General features: G+C 32.6%; 2 protein-coding genes across 5 annotated transcripts; both read left to right on the top strand.

Moving 5' to 3' along the window:
• Positions 1–8528: 8528 nt before the first annotated feature.
• On the top strand, positions 8529–10711 carry LOC107945039 (thaumatin-like protein 1). Of its 3 annotated transcripts, none has more exons than XM_016878861.2 (4): positions 8530–8806; positions 8926–9604; positions 9996–10099; positions 10329–10711. In XM_016878861.2, exons 1-4 carry the CDS (start codon positions 8743–8745, stop codon positions 10445–10447), a joined length of 966 nt encoding a protein of 321 aa, XP_016734350.1. In that variant the 5' UTR covers positions 8530–8742; the 3' UTR covers positions 10448–10711. The 3 variants fall into 3 exon arrangements, with proteins under 3 accessions (XP_016734351.1, XP_016734350.1, XP_016734352.1); XM_016878863.2 differs by having other exon boundaries at positions 8531–8806; positions 10212–10478; XM_016878862.2 differs by lacking the exon at positions 9996–10099 and having other exon boundaries at positions 8529–8806.
• A 2628-nt stretch (positions 10712–13339) lies between these two features.
• LOC107945038 (actin-depolymerizing factor 5) lies at positions 13340–16489 on the top strand. 2 transcript variants are annotated; one of them, XM_016878860.2, is made up of 5 exons: positions 13340–13731; positions 13848–13964; positions 15619–15696; positions 15786–16045; positions 16127–16489. In XM_016878860.2, the coding sequence occupies exons 2-5, from the start codon at positions 13920–13922 to the stop codon at positions 16275–16277; spliced, it is 534 nt and encodes a 177-aa protein (XP_016734349.2). In that variant the 5' UTR covers positions 13340–13731; positions 13848–13919; the 3' UTR covers positions 16278–16489. The 2 variants fall into 2 exon arrangements, with proteins under 2 accessions (XP_016734349.2, XP_040964210.1); XM_041108276.1 differs by having other exon boundaries at positions 13340–13688.
• Positions 16490–17037: the final 548 nt, after the last annotated feature.

Raw genomic sequence — 17037 nt, forward strand, 5'->3', positions numbered from 1 at the left:
CCTTATTCTTTCACTTTTCTCCCTTCTTACTCTTGTTATCTTGCATACATACATCATCAATCTCTGCCCTAACTCTACAAATTTCCGTATGTAATCTCAGTCTAAATTTCGTTATTTCATGTTACTATTGTGTGTGTGTACCGGCTACATTTAAATTGCTTGAACCAACTCACCTAATTCTCGAGGAAATTTGGATTTTGTTTGTTTCTTCACTTTAAACCGGTTGGGTTATGCTAGGTCCAATTTTAAAGAACAGAGCATGTTAGCCAAATACTGTCCATTATCGCTTTTATTTCTGAATAAAAACAATAGTCGCTTTAACTCTTGTTGCTCATGCAACATGTAATGGATCCAAACAAAGTCCCCTGCTTTCAGCTTTTTGAATTCTGGTTTTTGATTTGACAGATGAAGTTGGCTTCATTCTGGGTCTCTATTTTTTTTTTTTCTTGTAAGTGGATCAATAGGTTAGCTGTGAAGAACAAAAATCTCCTGCCCCTTTTGCATGCGTGTCCCTTCAGTGTAAGATTGAGAAAATCCCATTCTCTCGACAAACACGCCACCAAAATTGAACTGTTTACTTCTATAAAATCAACTGTCAAGAAAAGTATAGCCTAGTAAGAATTCTTTTTCATTCTTTTGAACGTAAAATTGAAGTCTTTTATTGCTGAGACTTTCTACAATAATTATTTTCTATACAGTACAATTAAGCATGAATATGACTTCGGTGGAAAGATAAATTCTTTTACATAACAAAAATATATTGCATCTCGATGCTGGATTTTTTTCAATGAAAACCATATCCAAGAGAAGCTTAATATAATCAGAAAAGTCTTTCTTAATTCCAAGAGAAATACCTAGACGTGATCAAGTGGCCACACAAAGAAAGCTTTCAACAAGTATTGCTTGCCTATTGAAATCCCAAATGCAGCAAAACATATATTTGAAGTGTTAAATCCTATGGCTGAGGTAGCAGAATTGAGTCATTGTGAAATTATATATAGCAAAACATACATACACACAGACATAACATACGTATATGAATAGAAGTTTAGTATTTCCCAATAAAGATGAAACTGTGAAGTCTTCAAAGTTGAGGCTGCAATATTAATGATCCTAATTGATTCTTGAAATAAAGAGAACTAGAGAAGTCAATCTGATGTATAAAGTAATAAAACAACCATGTATATTGTGTTATAATTTGTTGGTATTGAAAATGAATTGCAACAGGCATCACTATCTATTTGCCAGCACTATATATAAATGTCGACTATTTATATGAGAGATAGACAAATAAGAAGAGTTAACTGAATAAAATAAATGTTTGAGGAAAATCTACCAAATGATGGTAGCAAAGGCAATGTATATAAAAGAATCAACTAGTCAAGGGAAAGGCCATAACCATCTGGTCTCACCTCCTTATGTGGTTTGTATTTGAAGATATCCACTACTGCAGAGTAACACTTTAAGAACTAGCTCAAATCAGCTGAACTATCATGCACCCTACAAGCAGAGAAAAAGGGAAAGGGAGGAAGAGTTTCAGACTGCCCATAATCTATTAAATTTGTAAATTGAATGAGTTGATGCTTTAATGCACTTGGTATAGTTCTAAAAATATATCCACAAATCAAATATAGAAAGAGTCAAAACTAAGCTTATATTGACGGTAGATACTGAGCTTTCTCCGTAGCTATAGCAGAGAATTCCATCCAAGTCCAAATTCGCCATTGTTTCTCCTCCGCTAATAAACAGCAAAAGCCATTTTATTGCCCAATAAAGAACCGCGGCTGCAATTATTATCTTGATATCCTAGCAAATAGAAGAAGTGGAAGCAAAGATGGAGAAATTGCAGCTTCAATTTGAGACAAAACTAGAGCTGATGTGTGAAGTGGGAGAGGAGAGCTATTGGCAAACACTCTTAGAACTAGAAAGGTGAAAAGAGTAAAGGACGAAAGGCAGAACAAGTAGAAATTTTTTATCTAGCAATGTGCAAAATTTGACTCTTCACATTCCTTAGATTTTATTCACCGTCTTGCTTTCAGATCTTCAGATTCTTTTTCTTTTTTCTAATTGAGCGTTTTTTACTTTTTGTTTGGTTTAGCGTGGCTAGAGGTGATCGTGGTATGTGCCGAATTTTTGTTGAGAAGGTGAGGTCGAGAGATAAATGAGTATCAACCAATTGATTAACAAGTGGAGGTGGTGAGCGACAAACACTTAAGGTTATGGATTTTTGTTTTGGAATTGATTTGGGAATTGGAATTTGGGAATAAGGGGAGGGGACGGGAGATAGAGTGTATATAAATTTGGGTCGGGTGATCGCCTATAAAACTGTTATCGTTTTTAATTAAATATCACACCAAAAATAAAAAATTTAAGAACAGCGATGTCCGCAAGTGCACTGGTCAAATTGTAATATAGTTTAGTACAATGAAATATTTTGGAAATGTTCTAAAGATCGTACCCAAGGGAGGATGGAATACATATGAAAGCGCTTTTACAATAACAAGTCTAAGTAGTACTAATTATTTCCTATATTACGATGAATCGTAAAATAGATTAAGGGAGTAAAAATAAATAAATAACGAAAAGAAATAAATAAAGAAAACTAAACAAACAAAATAAATCAATAAACCAATCAGGAAGATTAATTCGCTTTAGAGTTTCCAATCAACTTCGAATTAGGGTTTTAGGGTGGATTAACCATCGATTAACCAATTATTACCTCCTGGAATCTAATTAACTAATCAATTGGTTGATACTCACTTATCTCTCGACCTCACTTTCTCAACTAGGATAAATTACGATTTATTCAGTTCGACTTATCTCCCAACCTCGTATTGCCTATGATAACTTCCTAGAGTTGTCAACCCTAGTGGTTTAAGCACACGTAATTCATATCAACTAATCCTTCTTGGGAAACCCTAAATCCTCCATTAACCACATCTTTATCTACTTGTTAATTTCCCTTAAGGGATTTAACTACTCATGTTATCCATAATCTCTCTCTTAATTGAATAAATCATGTGAATAAAAGAGATTTGAATTATCGTGGATGTAATGTCAAATGAGGACAGAGTAGTAAATCTCTTGATTGGAATAAAGAAATAAACTGATGCAAGAACAAGTAAATTGAAATACTTCGATAATATAAATAAACTTTTAAACCAAAACTAATTTCAAGAGGAAAACAAGAAAGTTATAAAAAGCCGAAAACAAAATAATCTAAATCTATTCCTAAACTACTAGGGTTTTTGAATACGTCTAAGATGACTTGGTTACATCAAACCTCTGATATCTTATTTATAGAGGTGTATGACAACCCAAATTAGGTCTCCAGCACGTCCTAGGTCTTCGTATAAGCGAAAATATCACCACATTTCTCGCCTAATTTGGTACCAACCTAAACACAACAATCTACACATCAACAAGCCATAACAAGGCATTCAAAACAAGCCAAAATCAAGTCTTAAACATGAAATATCACCACATACAACCAATATGCCTTTAAGCATCTCAATTGACAACTTAAAGACATTCCAACAAGTATCTCAATTTACATAGATGACCAAATTCATATATGCATATTCAAACCACATTTTACTTTATTTCATTCTACCATATCACTCACACATCAAACATGATAAAGTCACTTATGTATATATATGCATCAAAATAGACCAAATACAAGTCATTCAAGTGGCTAGTCTCAACAAAACAATTATATGCCAACATTGGCCAAATTAACCTATACATGCCATTATAACCGGAATTAATTTATTGAAAGTACCAAAAGGACGATGGATAGTGTGAAATAACTTCGACCAGCTTCCAACCGTACAAGCTTCCGATTTACTATAAAACATGAAAAATAACACAGAGTAAGCATTTAAGCTTAGTAAGTTTGTATAATACAGAATTTAACTTATCATATTTCTATAAAATAGGTAAGTAAACATAGCAAATCTCAATCAATTTGGCCAAAAGCCTAAACTGTAACATCCCGATTTTGGGCTTAGTCGGAACAGTGGTTTCAAACCACAAATTCGATGAGGAAAAATTTATTTTTCTTATATTTTTATGGTCTACGATTTCACGGAATGATTTTTTTGAAAATTTTGTTTGAAAATTTTGACGTTTGGGCACTCAATTTAGCCAAAAGGACTAAATTATAAAAAGTGCAAAAGTTGAGTTCTACATGTTAGAGGTGTCCAATTGTTATGAAACTTTAAATTGGAGGTCCTTATATGGTAATTAGACTGTTGGTTAAGTTGGTAGACAAAAATGGACATGAGATAAGTGAAATAGGAAATTTTTAAGTTAGAGACAATTTGCTAATTTAGTAATAAAAAGAATTAAAAAGGGAAAAATATGGCAAAATGTGCTCATCTTCTCCATGGTGAACGAAAATAGCAAGGGGGAAGCCATAGTTAGGGTTTTCAAGCTTCCAAGCTCCATAGTAAGTGATTTCAAGCCTCGTTTTTAATGTTCTTTATGTTTTTAGTCCCAGTAACTTGATTTAGCTTATTCTAGCAATAATTTAACCTAGGGTTTATATTTGGAAAAATACCCATAGGTGAAATGTGTTTATTTTGATGTTTTATGGTAGAATATGAAGCTTGAAATTATGTTAAACGATTTTTGCTAGTCAATTTTAAGTGAAAACGAGTATATTGACATAATCGGTAAAAATATCTAATGTTCATAAGTACATGCTAGAGTGGGAATTTGATGTTGTCATAGAAGGAAAAAAATGTTCAGCATGTTATAAAATATAAGAATAAAAGATGAAGTTTAATTTTCGAGCTTTGGGACAAAAGTGTAATTATGTAAAAGTTTAGGGGCAAAATCGTAATTTTTCCAAAGTTAGAGTTGAGGGCTGTTTTGGTAAATGTGAGTATTAAATAAACTAAATTTTCTATTATAGATCAAGAAGAACAGAATCCGAGGTTAGACAAAGGAAAGAATAAGGTTGAAGACTAAGTGGGTGGATTTGGCTATATTTTGTACCGAGGTAAGTTTACGGTAAATAAATGTAATATTTCAATAATTATTATTAATGCTGTTATTTTCCAGAAATTATATATTTATTTCATGAATTTATTTAATGTTGACTCAAGTATGATACGATAGAGAATTAGTATTAAAAAGTCCCGTTGAAACTTTTGGAATGTATTGGATACAAATGTCATGACATTTGGGTGATGAGATCCCATGTAAGACCATGTTTGGAACATGACATTAGCATCATTGAGATTATGAGAGGTATCATGTAAGACCATGGCGTTGGCACCGAGATGAGAGGTCCCCCGTAAGACCATGTCTGAGACATGGCATTGGCACCAATATGAGAACTCCCATGTAAGACTATATCTGGGATATGACATTGGCAGTACAAGAAACATCCCATGTAAGACCATGTCTGGGACATGGCTTTGGCATGTTATTATCAGATATGAGACCCAAGTATCCTTATTATTCCAATGTGGCTCAACGGGCTAGAAAACATATCATGTTCTATGGAAGTTCAAGTAAAAGTATAATTAGCAACTTCAGGTGAGTTATAAGAGTTAAGAATATGTTATGATATCAGTGAGAACCAATATTTCAGCAAGAGAAGAGTAAACTTACTAAGCTTTATGCTTACTTCTTTTATTTCTTTTTCTTTTATATAGTATTATCAAGCATAGTCAGTATCTTGAAGACGTCAGAGAGCGTTCACACTATCAACCACCACAACTCGGTATTTTAAGGCGATAAATGTTTCGAGCTATGGCATGTATAGGGACTTAGTCATTTCGATTGTATATTCTTAAATTATGACCAAAATATGATATGTAAATATTTGATAATGAATAGTTATTAAAATGGCTAAGTATGAAGGTATTTGTTGTTATAAAAGTCTAGGTGATAAATTATGCATAGAAATCATGAAAAAGTAAAAATTTGCAATGAAACAGATTTCAGGCAGCAGTAGTAACGTGACTTTGAAAAATCACCAAGTATAGTATAAAATGAATTAGAGAGTGAATGATATATAGAATTAAATCTTATAGAGTCTATTTTCATAGAAAAATAACGGTGTGGGTAAAGGAATTCTATATTCTGAGATATCTGAATTTTGGTTAGACAGGGTCAGAATGGTTTTTGGAGTCCCCTGTTCTAACTTTAGAAAATCATTAAAAATTGTACAAAAATAGTTATGAGTTGTAATTTATATTTCTAGATTCCTTAATGAGTCTATTTTCTGTATAAATAAGTGAGAACACCATATTAAAATCATAAAATGAGAAAATTTAATGTTAGTGACGAGAGGTCAGGACAGTCGAACAATGAAACAGGGGAAACTTTAACTAATAAAATGTACTAACTGGCTAAATCAAAAATTCTGAAAAATTTATGGTAAGAATATATATGAGTTTAGTTTTAGGGAAAATTTACGGATCTAAATTTTGAGTTTCGTAGCTCGAGTTATAATTAATTTAGTAACTGCTATGCGATTGGACAGCTTTGTTGTAAATAGTGAAATTAATTTTAAAAGCAAATTTTTATGCCTCAAACTAGTAAGTTAAGTCAAGTAACGCCTCGTGCTCGACTTCGGCAACTGTCTCAGGTAAGGGGTGTTACATGAGCACATAATCACCAACATATTAGCCATGAAAATCACATATAAAATCCAACACTCATGGTTGAATTCATCAAATAATCATATTTCATGTATATACTGGTAGTAGTTCAAATCAAACTCATATGATTTCATAACAGAATTGTGCCCGTTGAACCATTTAGAATATCCTCAGATACACGGGTAGTACACACGAAGTGTACTAAACTGTAATATGTCAATTCATGTACATGTATGCTCATACGAGCTGTAAACGAGAAGCTCATGCGAGCTGTGGTGTGTCCGCAACACATGCAGGACCTAACCAAATTGGTAACCCTAATAACATGTCATTTGTGTCCTATGAATTTCTAAGGTTCAAACGAGACTCGGTAATCGTCGGATATATGATCGGTATTTATACATGGCAATTATATAAATCACATACATATGATCTAATTAAAACATACAAATACTCAATTTAATTACACGAACTTATCTCAACGAGTTTACGTAGATATGAAGGAGGCTAATCCGATATTTTTCCTTTACCTCGATCTAACTCCGTACTAGGTCTAACTGAATCTAATTGAGCAAAATAAGCTTGCTAATATTTCAAGCTTCTATAGCTAGTTTTTTTTATTTTATTTTGGTGGTAGATGATAATAGTTTATTTTATTTTATTTATTTTAACTTAAATCACTAATTTCCAAAATCACCCTTAATAATTCATTAAATTTCCAAAGATGACTATTCATACTTATCCACTAAGCATTTTAATGGTCTATTTACAATATAAGGACCTCCAATTTAAAATTCTATAGCGATTTAATACTTTTAGCTATTAGAACTCAACTTTTGCACTTAATGTAACTTAGTCATTTTCATCAAATTAGGTATGCAAACGGTAAAATTTCTTAACAAAATTTTTATATGATATTTATATCATACTGTAGACCATAAAATAATATTAAACTAAATTTTCTGACTTCGAACTTGTAGTCCCGAAACTACTATTCTGATTTCACTGAAAATAGGTGGTTACATTTACCCCATTATTGTAATTAAAAAAAAATTAACCATGAAAAAGTACATGTGAATTATGGCTTTAACTTATTTCCAAAAATGAAGCCATTAAAACATTGTTGGGTTTTCCCTTGTGGCCTCCAATTTGTAAGCAAATTCTTGGATCAGCTATTACGGAGGCCCAAACTTGATTGTGCAGCAAAGAGCATATAGTCCAAAATATTAGTCTAGCTTTTGGAGGTTCTCCAAGTATAAACAAATTTCGAGGTAAAATTGCATTCTAAGAAATGGGTATACTATATTTGATCATACTTGCTTTCTCATAAATAAATATTTGTTTGTTTGGTCATAATCTCATGATAGAGATGGTTAAAAGGCATGAAACTTGTTTACACTTTTTGGTGTACTTAAAATTTGCAGATTTCGCTGTATCTGGTGTTGGAGAACTTGGTTGTAGGGTGAGGTAGAATTGATGTTGATGATAATAGAATCTAGATGATCTGCATCCGAATCGAGTGTTCGTATTGTCCTTTCACAGTTTCTTAGATTTCACAGTCTTGTCAACATTACAATTTTCCTATGTTTCATTCAGTTTATAATTAATATATGCGCTGTAATTTTCATATTTTTAGCTTATAAATCTCCTTTTTCAGCTTTCACATACTGTAAGGATGCTTAAGCTTTAAGTAATTAAACTAAGTTTATAGGAATCTCTACACATATTTAGATGCAGTTATATTCATGTCTTCCTTTTTCCATCCCCTTATTTGTTTTTGAAAGAAAATGGATAATTTTTTTAAAATTATTAATTTCACAAAAATTATAAGTATTTTTATAATTAGTAAATTTAAATATATTTAAATATCCAAAATATTTATTTATAGTTTTAAAATCTAAATTCGAATATCCATATCCGCTTCATCAACCCAAATCAAGAATTATGCACTTCACAAAATAATAACCAAAAGCCGAAAGTCAAGAACCCCACCAGCGCAAGTCCCACTCCCACTCCCACTACACCACTACTCTCCTCTCGCAAGAAAAAGTAGAGTTCTTTGGTTCATCTTTTGGCCAATTCTTTAACCTCAAACTCTTGTATTTTTATTTTCCCTTCAATAATGGGTTGTCTTCATCTCTCTTCCACCTTCCTTTCTTTCTTGTTCTTGATTTCTCTCCTTTCAGGTAAACTATAAACGTATGAACTCCCATCAAAGACTCCATGTTTCCTTGCCAACAGCTTTTCCTTTTCCTTGTTAGTTTGTAATTTCTGCTGCTGACCCTGTCCTTGTTTTCAATTGCAGAAGTGAATCCAGCTTCTTTCAAGATCGTCAACAGATGCCGCCACACGATATGGCCTGGCTTTCTATCCGGCGCCAACACACCTCAGCTTCCTACTACTGGCTTCGTTCTTAACCCTGGCAAATCAAGAACCGTAACGATACCCAGGTCTTGGTCCGGTCGACTCTGGGGTCGAGCCCTTTGCGGCCAAGATTCCTCCGGTAAATTCGTTTGCCTTAGCGGCGACTGTCGCTCCGGTCAAATCGAATGTTCCGGGAGTGGCGCCAAGCCGCCAGCCACTCTCGCGGAATTCACTTTAAACGGTGACGGAGGATTGGATTTTTACGACGTGAGCTTAGTCGACGGATACAATTTGCCGATGTTGGTCGTGGCCAAGGGAGGAAAAGGCGGGAACTGTAGCGCCACGGGTTGCTTATTGGACCTCAACGGCGCGTGTCCTCCTCAGTTACGTGGTGATGGGGGCGTGGGGTGTAGGAGCGCGTGTGAAGCTTTCGGAGATCCCCAATACTGTTGCAGCGGTGCGTTCGGAACGCCTGACGTATGTCACCCTTCGGTATTCTCTTTGTTCTTCAAGCATGCTTGCCCACGCGCGTATAGTTACGCGTATGATGATGTTACGAGTACGTACACGTGTGCAGGAGCTGATTACGTCATCATATTTTGCCCACCTCCTTATTCCAGGTGAAGTTTACTAACGACCTCTCTTCCAATGTTATTATTAATGTTTGGGAAAGGAAATTTCCTGTCTTTGGTTATTATAGGGTGCTTTTTGCCATTTCATCAGCATGATTTGGCAGCAAGCCGCGCTGCCATGTTCCTGAAAATTAGAGCAGGGGAATTATGTAAATTTTGGTTGAACTGTATGTGTGGGTTCATTGTGATTGAACATGCTTTAACTTGGGACAGTTGCAATCCTTCTAGTTATGAAATTGGATGTCTTAGAAATACTTGAATAGAAATTGTATGTCCTGCAATTTCAAGAGAAGCGTACACATTCTCTTGTTTCTTAGTAGTTAATAAAAATATCCATGAAACACTAGGTTTTCATTTGGATTTTGTGAATAATTTTCAGCCAAAAAGTATTTGGCGCTCGGAAAGACGGAGCACTGCTACCGCTTGTGAATAAGAGTACGATATACCTATCACGCATACATGCGAGTAGAGCTGCATTATCAGGTCTGCCCCAATCGCAATTTACTGCCAGTGCAGCCCCTTCTGCTTTGACTCTTTTACTCTTTTGGCAACTTATTTTACCCTTGTGACTAACATCGGCCTGGACACCTTCCAGGCAAGTAGTAGCAAGATATAGCTGAAGAGAGTCGTAGCTGCACCACTTCTCTGCCTCATCTGTTGTTATTGCTGGATCTTTTTTTTTTTTTTAAAAGCTGGCAACTTGTAAATGCAGATTGCTTACAGCTATTGGGGTTTCTCGTTTGCCACAAGAAGTATTCTGTATCTCCCCTGCACTCAAAGGTTTTAATTTTTACTGTCAATCTAATACTTGTAAGTTTAGCAAGGCTTTAAATTTCAAGTATGTACAGCTTGAATGCTCAAATAAGCTCAAGGCTTTTGTGTTTCACAGTATACATACGAACCACAGTCACTTCCAGAGAATGTTCTAACAATGAGCTTGAAAGCACTTAAATGTTCTAAAAATGCTCAAATAAGGATTGTTCTAAAAGTGCAAGAGATCCTTCAAGCTATCAACAGTGTGAGGGAAAAAAAAACAGTTGTTAGATTAAGCTGAAAACTTTCTTTTGCAATGAAATCTAATTTGCTTTCGTTGGACTTCTGTTTTTATACTTTAGGCTTAAGTGGATGTTTGGCACTTCCTTATACATCAGTGCCTAATGATTTTTTTACCAGAACTTTATCACATGAAAATTATAAAAATTTCAAAATTGTTAATGTTTTTTTTTAATTATTAAAAAAATTAAATATAAAATAAATTATATATTTTAAAAATTCTATCACATTGAACATAGAGGTTCGTTTAATAATAACATACAATAAATAATGAAACGTTTAATTTAAAACTAATTAATTATAACACATGAAATATGTACAATATTAAAATTTTTTAAAAATAAATTAACTTGCGATGCTAACTCAATCAATAACATTATTAGTACTAGAAATTTTATCACACACTTAAATAATACCACAAATATATAACACAAATATGAGTTCAAAAATAACACACAATAAATAATAAAACGTATGGTTTGAAAGTAATTAATTATAACACATAAGATATGTACGATGTTAAATTTTTTAAAAAAATAGATTAAATTATTTATCATTGTGTTGTCTTCAATTTACTCGGTGTTGAGTTATGATGGGAGTAATAAAGTGTGCATAATAAAATTGAAATGTATAAAAAATATTAAAATAAAACTTTAGTTGAGTGGCAAATTAAATGTTTTACTAATGTAATTGGTTCAAGTTCAAATTCCACAATATGTATAGTTTTATTGAATTTTTTAAAATAAAAAGATTAAAATATCCCGGAATAATATAACTTATTTTAATTATAAAAGGGTATATCCATAATTTATCTAATCGAGTTGGTGACAGGTTGAGGGTGACGCCAACTCATTCAGGAGCTTAAATAATAGTATATATGCAATTGATAGATGTAATAAAATGTACATAATAAATTAAAATGTATAAAAGTTATTAAAATGAATTTTTGGTTAAGTGCTTAATTTAAGGTTTTATTATGGCAATTGACATGACTTTAAATCCTATTCTATACATAAATTTTAATAAAAATATTAAAGTATCCTCGAATAATAATTTATTTTAAATAAAAAGAAAACATCAAAATAATTTTTTTAACCGAGTTGATGTTTAGTAACATGAATCATAATAAAGTATTCTTATAAATCAACCTTGTAAGTTGAAAGAAAATAAATATATGATTAAGGAAGGTAATATAATACAAAGGTTGATCTATAACTGGGATAATTGAAATGTAGAGTAAACCACTCAAATGATCATAAGAGAACTCATTAGTGAATAACTTGTTAAAGATTAATCTTACCTCAACAAAAACTTCCAATATTAACTTAAGTTGAGCCTTTTAAGATGTGAGATTTGCTTAAAATTTTAAAATAGGTTATAATAAATTTGGATAGACATAATTATGAGACTCAACATTAATAAAAGAATACGATAAGTTGAGTTTTAAGTATTTATTGAATTTTTTTTTTTAAGTTCATATGATAGTGATTTAAAATACACAAGTTATAATAAAGAAGCTATGGTTAACTGGGGGGCATAAATGTCGAAATTGTATTTAAAATATTATAGAATGAATTGTGATTAGTTATTGACATGTACATATTTTAAAGTCATTCTTTGATGAAATTATAAGCGATATGTATTTCAATTAGATCTTTTCTAGCTTAATTTCACTAAAATTTTGAGATTTGGGGATGAAAGAGGTGAATGTTTTCAAAAAAATAAATCAAATCTTTGTTAAAAAGAATTTGAGAAATTGAAGTAAAAGAAATCATCAACTTGATTTTCTTTTAAACTTTTCCTTTTAAAGCCTAAATTAGCGAAGCCCAAGTTGGAAATCTGCTCTGCCTTAGAATATTCCTTTAAACAACCCAATTTAAGGCCTAAGCCCAACTTCCTATTCTTTTTTTATTTCAAGTTTTGGCATGTATTGTATACTAATAATAAAGTTTGTGTTTGACATCACTTGAATTTATTCTTAAATACATCTAATATAAACACTTTAATTTTATAAATATGAAGCAAATCAAATAAAATCCGAAAATTTATCTCAAAATTGAAGTTAAAACTAAATACTAAAGTAATAAATAAAGTTTAAAGAGGAACAAATGTAAACAAAGGTCGGATCAAGATGGAAGTCGTAGGAAAAAAAGAAAAGACCATCCCCACGAGGTTGCCATTGCTGGTGGTACTGTGGTACCTAAACAGTCAGCCTACCTGCTAGTTTGTCAAGTAATGACTGGTTTCATGTAGTCTAGTCCACTAAGCGGGGCCACCATTCCTTTTTAATAGTGGCTATAAATCACGCTCATCTAGACAAGCATATCCCTCTTTGGTTTTAGGCAGATTATTATTATGTTGCACTACTTCCATTAAGAAGAAGCCGCTCACAAACGTCCAATCCTCCCCTCCCAAATAGACAACCCCAGATACACGTTTAATTAGACTTTGATTCACCTTGGAAAAAGGTGGTCCATCGATCCAACGCCTCTCATGGGCCTAATAAAAATAGTTTATGTTTCCCATCGTGGAGACCCACCCACATGAGGGTTATCTCTCCTCCATCCACGTCCCTAGGTAGCAAAAATTTCTTTTTAGGTGTTAGCATTTGGTCTGTTGATAAGGTAAATGTATTGTTTTTTTTAGGGTTTGTAAATAACAAACCTTTCAAATTTGTTCTTTGATATCCAAACAAACGAAATTATGATCATTGAATAGCTTTGTGCATGATGAAACTTAAGAGTCATGATCTTTATTCCTAAAAGTGAATGATATCATTTCAACTAGTTCTTCAGCACCATGTTTTTCTTGTTCTAGAATCGAGAGATTTCTAACACATTCAGACTCATATCAATAATCATCTTTTATCTCTCATAAAAACTAAAAGGAATATTGTCCAGGGGTTGTTACCCTAATCACCTAAACATTCTTTAGACAAGTTTGTGGAAGAACTCGAGCTTAGGGATATGAAATCTTGGAATGGTAGACGTATAAATCTGTTAATGAATAAAGAAACAAGGTAATGATATATCAAGTTGCTTCAATTAGCTGTGGGTTTAGAGGTACATGTATGGATGTTCATTTACATCAAGAAAAACGCCTCTCTTTTTATTATTCTTTCACATTCATTCCTTTTGATCTATTTTTAACTTTGTCTTAATTCTTTATTTCACTGCAGGTTTTTCTTCTTCTTTGCTGTCACGCAAACAACCCTTTTGAGGAACAGGAAATAGAGAGATCGGAGGGATTTATGGGTGCGAGATCCCAGATGGGACCACCGTATTTTACTACTGAGGTTATGTTTCCAGCCTATAATCATCAAAATTTATGAAGATTTAGTGAAACTCATAATCATACTTGAGATTAAAAAAAAAAAAGAGAGAAAAGTTGTCCAATGGTTGTATGAGTAACTCGAGTTCCAAAAACCAATCACATTTAATTACTAAATTATAAATGGATAGTAAAAGACTTAATTCACATTAGTTTTCCTTTTGTTTTTTAAACAATCTCTACCTGCCTTGATTGATGTTACTCGTAATTATTCAAATGTATTGATTGTAATTGTCATTTCATTTGCGTATTGTATAGATTTATTTTTTTATAGAATATCTAAAATTATTCACCACTTTAATAAGAGAATAAATGTACTTCAATGCATTCGAACTCATATTTTTTTGTATTGGTAATAATGTCGATATCAATTAAGCTAAAACTCAATCGAAGAATATATTATTTAAAATTATCATCATAACTGATTACATAAACAAACTTTTGCACCCCACTGAATTGTTTTATACATTATGCTTAATTGGCAAATTACACACTTTGTTAGAGTTAGGAAGATGTGGGATTGAACACGCTTAATCATGTTTTTTTTTTTAAATTGAAAAAATTATGGGTAAAAATAAAAAAATGAAAAATAATTACATTAGAATAGCTTAACTTTTTATTAGATGATTGAAAAAAAATTGATTGAAGTGAAGGGATATTCGAGAAACTAAGTAAACTATTCTATTAAATTAAATTTATCAAAATCTCTTAGTTAGCTGAAGAATAATCTTTATAAATACTTAAATGGAAACTTGGAAGTTATATAATGAAGAGAGTTTATTTTGTGATTCACACTTGGTAATGTTAAAAACTACTTGTTAGTAGCTTTGATATTTCTCTTCGAGGTGCTTTGAAAGGGTTTTTATAGAGGAGATTATTTGATGTAGATCCTAGTTAATGAGTTTTTTATTGTCTAAGATTAGTGATAGGGTCGTGAGTAAATTTGATAGGAGGTAATTGAGTGTAATGTAAAGGGGCATTAAATAGTCGCGGAGTCCAAATAAATTTTTTGGGGGCCGAAATATAAATTCACTATTTTAATAGAATATATCTTTATAATTTTTAAAGGATTAAATCAAATTTTTATTATTTAGGAGGAAAAGTGTAATTTAAAATTTTACGGGTAGCCCTGCCTGCCCCTTGGCTCTGCCACTAACCTTAAGCAACTTCAATCAATCTAGGGAAGTTAATTACTAATACTTTTGGAAGTATTTGGAGTTAACATGATTATGTATTGGATAGAATTGTTTGGGATTTTATAATCATCACACAGTTTTTAAGTTAGATGATATTTCTTTTTAAATATAACAACATAATAATTATATTTATTTTAGCTAAAATTGATAATTATATTAAAAAAATTTCGGTTATAATATCCAAATTTTAAAAAAAAATATAATCCTTTATTAGGAAGGTAAATATTTAAAATAAAATATAACCTCCCGGGTCCCCAATCCACAGAAAAAGAAAAGAAAACAAGGATAAATAGGTATTCCAGACAAGGAATGTTTACTATACAGAGCACGCTGATTTGTAAATATGAATGAACTTTAATGGCATTTCCAAACTTATTTCTTTATATAAACCCCATTACCGCTTTCTTTTCTTGCCACCTTCAGTTTCAAAGTTTCAGCTACCAAAGCAAATTCAGCTCACTCAAGCAACAACCAACAACAATGGCAATGGCTTTCAAGATGGTACATCCCATTTATTATTTGTTTTTATATTATTTTACATAAATTTTTTATGTTAGTTACATGTATATTTTGGGTGTATGATACTATAGGCTACAACTGGGATGTGGGTCACTGATGAGTGCAAGAACTCATTCATGGAGATGAAATGGAAGAAAGTACATAGATATATAGTTTTCAAGATCGATGAGAAATCAAGGCTGGTTACCGTCGATAAGGTCGGCGGACCTGGCGAAAGCTATGATGATCTTACTGCTTCATTGCCCATCGATGATTGCCGATATGCTGTCTTTGATTTTGATTTCGTCACCGTTGATAACTGTCGGAAAAGCAAGCTCTTCTTCATTGCATGGTTCGTCGTCTTCCCTACTTGTTTAGTACCGTATATAATACTGTTTAATTTGATTTACATTTAATTAATGATGGAGATTAGGTCCCCAGCAGCATCAAGAATAAGGGCAAAAATGCTGTACGCAACATCCAAAGACGGGCTGAGGAGGGTGCTAGATGGAATTAGCTACGAAGTTCAAGCAACTGACCCAACTGAGATGGGGATTGATGTGATTAAACACAAGGCCAATTAGGACTAATCATGATTAAGTTTTAGATTTATAAACCATCTTACTCTTTTATTTAATAACTCCAACAACATGTGCTGTCTTTTTTTCTTCTTCTTTTTCTTTTCCCTGTTGTTGTGATTTTTTTGGCTAGATTTCTAGCACTAATGTAAGTTAATCTTAATGTAATAATATTTTGATGTTCCATGTGTGCTTGGTTGTGAGCAAAGCACTCATCAGTTCCACCCTTCTTCTTAAATCATGAAAAGGTTAAAGTCACATTGACTGCAAGATTTGCCGAAATACTTGAAAATGAAATTCCATGACATCAGCTTTTATGATGAGAGGTAAAGGAGGCAGTGCTTTGATTATGATAATGCTATTCTATCCAAAAGAGGGGAGAAAAATAAAGGAGAAAAAAAGCTAAAAGTGAGATGAGAAAAATGAATGATTTTGGGTACCAATACCAAATTTGGTAGACCCCTAATAGCCCATGCCCAGCTCATGACATGACACCCAAACCATTAGTGGATTGGATTGGTAACTGGTCCCTTACCAGATCATGGTTTCAAGTCTCCCTTACCACTCTCACTACCAAACCATGGAATTAACCAAGCCATCCTAAATCCTCCAAAAAGCAAATCATTTCTAGGACTTCAACCACGGTTAGGATACTATGCGAAATCATGCTTACCTTTTTGTTTTGCAATCTAGCAGTTAAACCATTGATTTCTGAGATTGAGAGGTAGCTGCACTGCCTACACATTTCATACGGTGAGTTTTGCTG

Source organism: Gossypium hirsutum, chromosome D12 (genome assembly GCF_007990345.1).
Source record: "Gossypium hirsutum isolate 1008001.06 chromosome D12, Gossypium_hirsutum_v2.1, whole genome shotgun sequence".
Taxonomy (NCBI): Eukaryota; Viridiplantae; Streptophyta; class Magnoliopsida; order Malvales; family Malvaceae; genus Gossypium; species Gossypium hirsutum.

Excerpts from the sequence above, each read along its gene's own strand:
- LOC107945039 (XM_016878861.2), top strand. The coding sequence starts at position 8,743 with ATGGGTTGTCTTCATCTCTCTTCCACCTTCCTTTCTTTCTTGTTCTTG. Across the intron at positions 8,807-8,925 it reads CTTGATTTCTCTCCTTTCAG|AAGTGAATCCAGCTTCTTTC; the intron begins GTAAACTATAAA and ends TTTCAATTGCAG. Across the intron at positions 10,100-10,328 it reads GAGTAGAGCTGCATTATCAG|ATTGCTTACAGCTATTGGGG; the intron begins GTCTGCCCCAAT and ends TTGTAAATGCAG.
- LOC107945038 (XM_016878860.2), top strand. The coding sequence starts at position 13,920 with ATGGGTGCGAGATCCCAGATGGGACCACCGTATTTTACTACTGAG. Across the intron at positions 13,965-15,618 it reads CACCGTATTTTACTACTGAG|TTTCAAAGTTTCAGCTACCA; the intron begins GTTATGTTTCCA and ends TGCCACCTTCAG. Across the intron at positions 16,046-16,126 it reads AAGCTCTTCTTCATTGCATG|GTCCCCAGCAGCATCAAGAA; the intron begins GTTCGTCGTCTT and ends GATGGAGATTAG.